The sequence below is a fragment of the Notothenia coriiceps genome, unplaced genomic scaffold, assembly GCF_000735185.1.
Source record: "Notothenia coriiceps isolate Sejong01 unplaced genomic scaffold, NC01 NC01_scaffold00026442, whole genome shotgun sequence".
In the NCBI taxonomy this organism is placed as follows: domain Eukaryota; kingdom Metazoa; phylum Chordata; class Actinopteri; order Perciformes; family Nototheniidae; genus Notothenia; species Notothenia coriiceps.
In genome coordinates, this window is record NW_011359143.1 from 83,605 (window position 1) to 88,318 (window position 4,714).

The 4,714-nt window shown below is 43.8% G+C and overlaps 1 protein-coding gene across 3 annotated transcripts in view; it reads left to right on the plus strand.

The window, feature by feature from the left end:
* The window catches only part of LOC104957187 (nesprin-2-like), a 50,632-nt gene that overhangs the window by 41,542 nt on the left and 4,376 nt on the right, over positions 1-4,714 (plus strand). For 2 of the 3 annotated variants that reach the window (XM_010784794.1, XM_010784795.1), the window contains exons 26-34: positions 394-462; positions 855-991; positions 1,155-1,284; positions 1,895-2,106; positions 2,191-2,391; positions 2,518-2,646; positions 3,105-3,308; positions 3,697-3,753; positions 4,125-4,174. In XM_010784794.1, coding sequence (XP_010783096.1) covers positions 394-462; positions 855-991; positions 1,155-1,284; positions 1,895-2,106; positions 2,191-2,391; positions 2,518-2,646; positions 3,105-3,308; positions 3,697-3,753; positions 4,125-4,174 — 1,189 coding nt within the window. The remainder of the gene's footprint in view (positions 1-393; positions 463-854; positions 992-1,154; positions 1,285-1,894; positions 2,107-2,190; positions 2,392-2,517; positions 2,647-3,104; positions 3,309-3,696; positions 3,754-4,124; positions 4,175-4,714) is intronic. The other variant, XM_010784796.1, reaches the window with a different exon arrangement.

Genomic DNA, 4,714 nt, shown 5'->3' on the forward strand with positions numbered 1-4,714 from the left:
CCCTGAAACACCCCCATTTGACTACTTCTGGCATCACTATGTCACACACGCTTCTATTGAGTAGTGCTCCAACACATTGTACGTGATAGGCTAAGGGGCGGGACATCTCTAAGTGGTTGACCAATAACAACAGAGATCTAACCAATCAGAGCAGACTGGGCTCTGGTTTCAGACAGAGGGTGAAAAGAGGTTCAGCAGCATAGGCAGTATGAGAAAAATAAAGAGCTTTTTGAACATTAAAGCATGGAGACATGTCCCAGAAGAGGCACTTAATACTAATATGAACCTAAAAATGATCAGAATGTCTTATTCTTCAGTTCAACCACACAGATGTTCTCTTCTCAACGTCTCAGCTGCTCTTATATATTTTGCCCCTTTCGCTCTCTGTTACAGATGTGCAGGTCACAAAGAGCTCAGAGTCTTTGGTTAAAGCGACTGTCAGAGCAGTGAACGCTGCCTCGGGTAGGCTCCGCCTCCTGCATGCCCCTGCTGTCTGTCTGCTTATGGACCCACATCCCCATTATCACACGTTGTTGCTGTGCTGAGCTACAGCTTCTCATTCCCTTTAAAGAAATTGTTTTGCTTACCAAGATCAAATCTTTGTAAGAGAAAAAAGGAAACTTGCCTGATGTGGAAATTCATGTATTTTACTCTTCATTCCATTTGTTTTCCCATCTTATAATGCTGTGTACGCATGCATATGATTTATACCTGAGTCGTATGCATGTATTAGAAGACTGTGTGATGAATCCTTATTACTCTGTTTTCTCTTTCTTTGGTTTTGCCCCTCCATACATTCCCTCATTAGTTTTCACTCTTCATTTACTTAACTGTCTTCTCCTTTTTCTCCGTAGGGAAGTCAGTGAGCGACCCCCCCAGCTGGCACCAGCCCGTCTCACCTGAAAGGAAACGAGTTCCCAGAGAAATGATCCGAGGCCTGAGCGCGTCTCCTTCACACACCTCCAGCACTCCCTTCCACCAGCAGGGCTACGTGAGGACACACACATTAAGATCTAAGCGCCATCATCTCAGGAATTTAGGTTTCATTTGTTTTGATCAGTGTTTTAAGTTGAAGTGTTTTATGCTGTGTGTGTGTGTGTGTGTGTGTGTGTGTGTGTGTGTGTGTGTGTGTGTGTGTGTGTGTGTGTGTGCAGGCTAAGCTGATGTCGGAGTGCAGCGGCAGCATCAACACGGTGAAGAGAGTGAAGCTGATCCTGAACGATGAAGAGGAGCCGGTGGATCAGGGTCTGACGGTCAGCACGGCCGACAAGCAGACCAGCACAGGTACAGAGATACACAACAGAGAGGGAGGTGTCACTCTGCTGGATTTCTTTCAGGGAAATGTGATTATTTTTTTGTGAATTGGGTTTTATACCCCACTGGCACAAGATGTAAGAAAGTCTGGCAATTTAGACTTTCTACTTATTTTTCTTCTTAACTTTTTGATTAAGCGATTATTATCCTAGACATATACAGGGTACTTCCTTTATTCAACGAAGAGTCCAAAACTCAAAGATATTAATCGAAATGATATAAAATGGAGAAATTCAGCAAATCACCACTTTTGGGAATAAAAAATGAAAATGTTGTCGAGGCTGATGATATTCTTTGTAATTGTCTAGTTTGTTTTGGTTTTCAAACAAATGCTTTATAAATGCTAATGATTGTGTTTGTTCATGGAGCTCTTAATAACAAACAGTTACATTATAAATTGTAGGAAAAACTCAAATAAACAGTTTAATGCTCAAATGCTCATTCAGTAACACTAAATCTAGGTTGAAATGAATTCATATAAAAAGTCATCGTGCTAATGCTTCAGGACCGCACTACAGTGAACAATAAGGCACAGTGTTTTTACAGCAGTGTTAAGAACGTGTCTCTCGTGTCTCTGCAGGTGTGATCGAGCGCTGGGAGCTGCTTCAGGTACAGAAGCTCAACAACGAGACGGACATCAAGCAGGACCTGGAGCAGTGGCAGAAGCTGAACACTGACCTCTGTGATGTCACTTCCTGGTTGGGCCGGGTGCTGCCAGAGCTAGAGAGGCTGCAGAGGATCGCACCGGCCACCAGCGTCCGAGACATTGAAGTGAACATCCGGAAACTAAAGGTAGAACACAGACAACACCGTATAATCGCATAAACCTTCTAAATGATGGAGGGTAATCATGTAATCATCTGTTCGGTCTTGTAGGAGATGCAGAAGTCCTTCAACAGCTACAAGTGTCTGATGATCTCCACCAACCTGAGCAGCCGTCACTTCCTGTGTGGCGACAGCGCCGAGCTGCAGGAGCTGCAGGAAGCCATGAGCTCTGCCAACAGCAGCTGGCCTCAGGCCTGCAGCGGGCTGGAGAGCTGGGAGAGGAGGCTGCACGCTGCTCTCATGCAGTGTCAGGTCAGACATGGAGACACTCTGACATCAGAGAATACAGAATGTAAAGTAGTGTGGTTCAGGAAATGCTCCAACGAATGCCCAGAAGGCAAGCACCTCTACCCCTCTGACTCAGCTCTTCTCCTGCAGGAGTTCCATGAGACGCTGCACTCCCTGCTGCTGTGGCTCGCTCAGGCGGAGAACAAACTGAACGCTGTGAATGTCAGCGACGCCTCGGCGCCACGCTCCGTCCTGCTGGAGCACCGGGACACCCTGACGGTGAGCAGAGAATCCTTTCATCACCCCTGCCATGACATTTCTGTTTTATCTTGTCTCGCCCAAAAAAACATTTCTAAAGTGATTCCAAGACATTTGGAGTTCATGAGGTTTTTTTTGCCACAGTTTTGTCTTTATTTGTGTAATATATAAGTTCGACTTGTTGCCTTGGTTATGTTGGATCTTACATTTTTAGATTTTCACCCGGAGTGTCACAAACAAATCCTTTACTTGAAATACCGTCGCGCTACTAGATAATGAGACAAGAGAACATTACATTTACTTCTAATGAAAGGGTTGGTATTAGAAAATATATTTCAACCTAACTTTAATCTGCTTGATACATTTGTTACAGTTCCCTCACTAGCTTATACACTTCATCAAAACAGGAAACACATTGCACATGTACACTTTGTCATGATTTCACTACACCCCCCCCCCAACCCCCTCCCCCCCCCCAGGCTCTGCAGGAGGAGCTGTGCGGCCGCCAGCGGCAGGTCTCCTCCCTGCAGGAGATCTCCTCTCAGCTGCTGCTGGAGGACAGCAGAGAGGACAGCAGAGAGGACAGCGTGGAGGCCAAGGAGAAGGTCCACGTCATCGGGAACAAGCTGCAGCTGCTGCTCCGACAGGTGGCCGCTCACCTGAGCACGCTGCAGGGCACACTGGTGAGGCCCACTGTTCATCTCACTCTGATCTGACTGTGGGGGGGCTGTGATAGTGTCTTTTAAACCATGAGCTGACACTTTTCTATTAAAATGTGCAAGTGATAATATTGTAAAAACAGGACCATAGATAGAGTGTGCCATTTGTTGACAATTGACAGTTTATGTAGCCTACTATTCCTAAATAAAAATTAATTGGTAGTCACGTGTATAAACAATAATGTTATCACTGCACCAAGTCTATTTTAAATATCTGCACACTTACTCTAAATGTACGTCACTAGTGTTCATGTTGGACATTCCTCTGCGATGCTCTCAGAGGTAAAGTACGGTAACTTTCCTCTGATGAAAGCCCTCGTATCTGATGGTGTGTTCACTGACTGTCTCCCAGGAAACCTGCTCCTCCGGCACAGGGACGGACAGCATTGGTCTGGGAACGCTGCAGAAGGTATGATCATTTTATCTTTACTTACAATCTCCACAATGTCTGACTGAGAGCAGTGATGCACAGTAACACCTCCATCACAGGCTAACACTAACATTAGGTCATCCGTTTTCAAATATGAATGTAAAATAAAAACAAGCATTGTGGTTGCTGTTAAGGCATAATACTACATTTTTGAAATATTCAATTACAAGAGAAAAACAAGGAAGTTACATTATAGTAAGTTGTGAAACTGTTACTCTGTTACTTCTTCTACCACTTTAAAGTTTTATATTGAAAAGCTAGATAGATTTACCTATTTGGAACTTCTTCATGAAGCCACACCGACTGATAGCTGCTGTTTTAAGTGATGAATGCTTTGTCTCCTGCTTCAGGAGGAGGCTGCAGGTCTACATGCAGCTATCGGACCCCCAGCAACTAAAAGGTAACTTTGACAAACTGTACTTTCTGAAGTACGTCATTCTAAGGGTTTAACTAACCCCCCCAAAAAACTATGCAGATATGTGGGCCTTCAAAACAGTTTGATGTTAATGTAGATTTTTTTCATAATGTTGAATATCCTAATTAATGGGGTAACTTTTTGTGGCAATTCACATTGCAGTAAAATGTATAAGTGTATGAAAATGATGTTTGAATGTTGGGCACACTGTTGTGTATAAAAACACTAACATGTACATTTAGAAGAAGCTTGTACCTGGGCTTAGAGGCTGGAAGATTTAAGTAGTTTTAAACTCTCATCGTAGTAACTCAAATGTCTTTTGTACATACACATGTGTCCCCTCTGTGTAAAGAGATTCTGAAAGTTTCAGGAAAAAAGATTCTCTCTCTTTTTGTCCTGATCCATTTCTATAAAAACCTGTCTGAAAATGAGCTGATCAGAATTTGGCCACTTTATGATGTCATAACAATGTTCTGGCTTGTGTAACCATTAGCCAATCACCAACCAAGGTAACCCCCCCCCCCC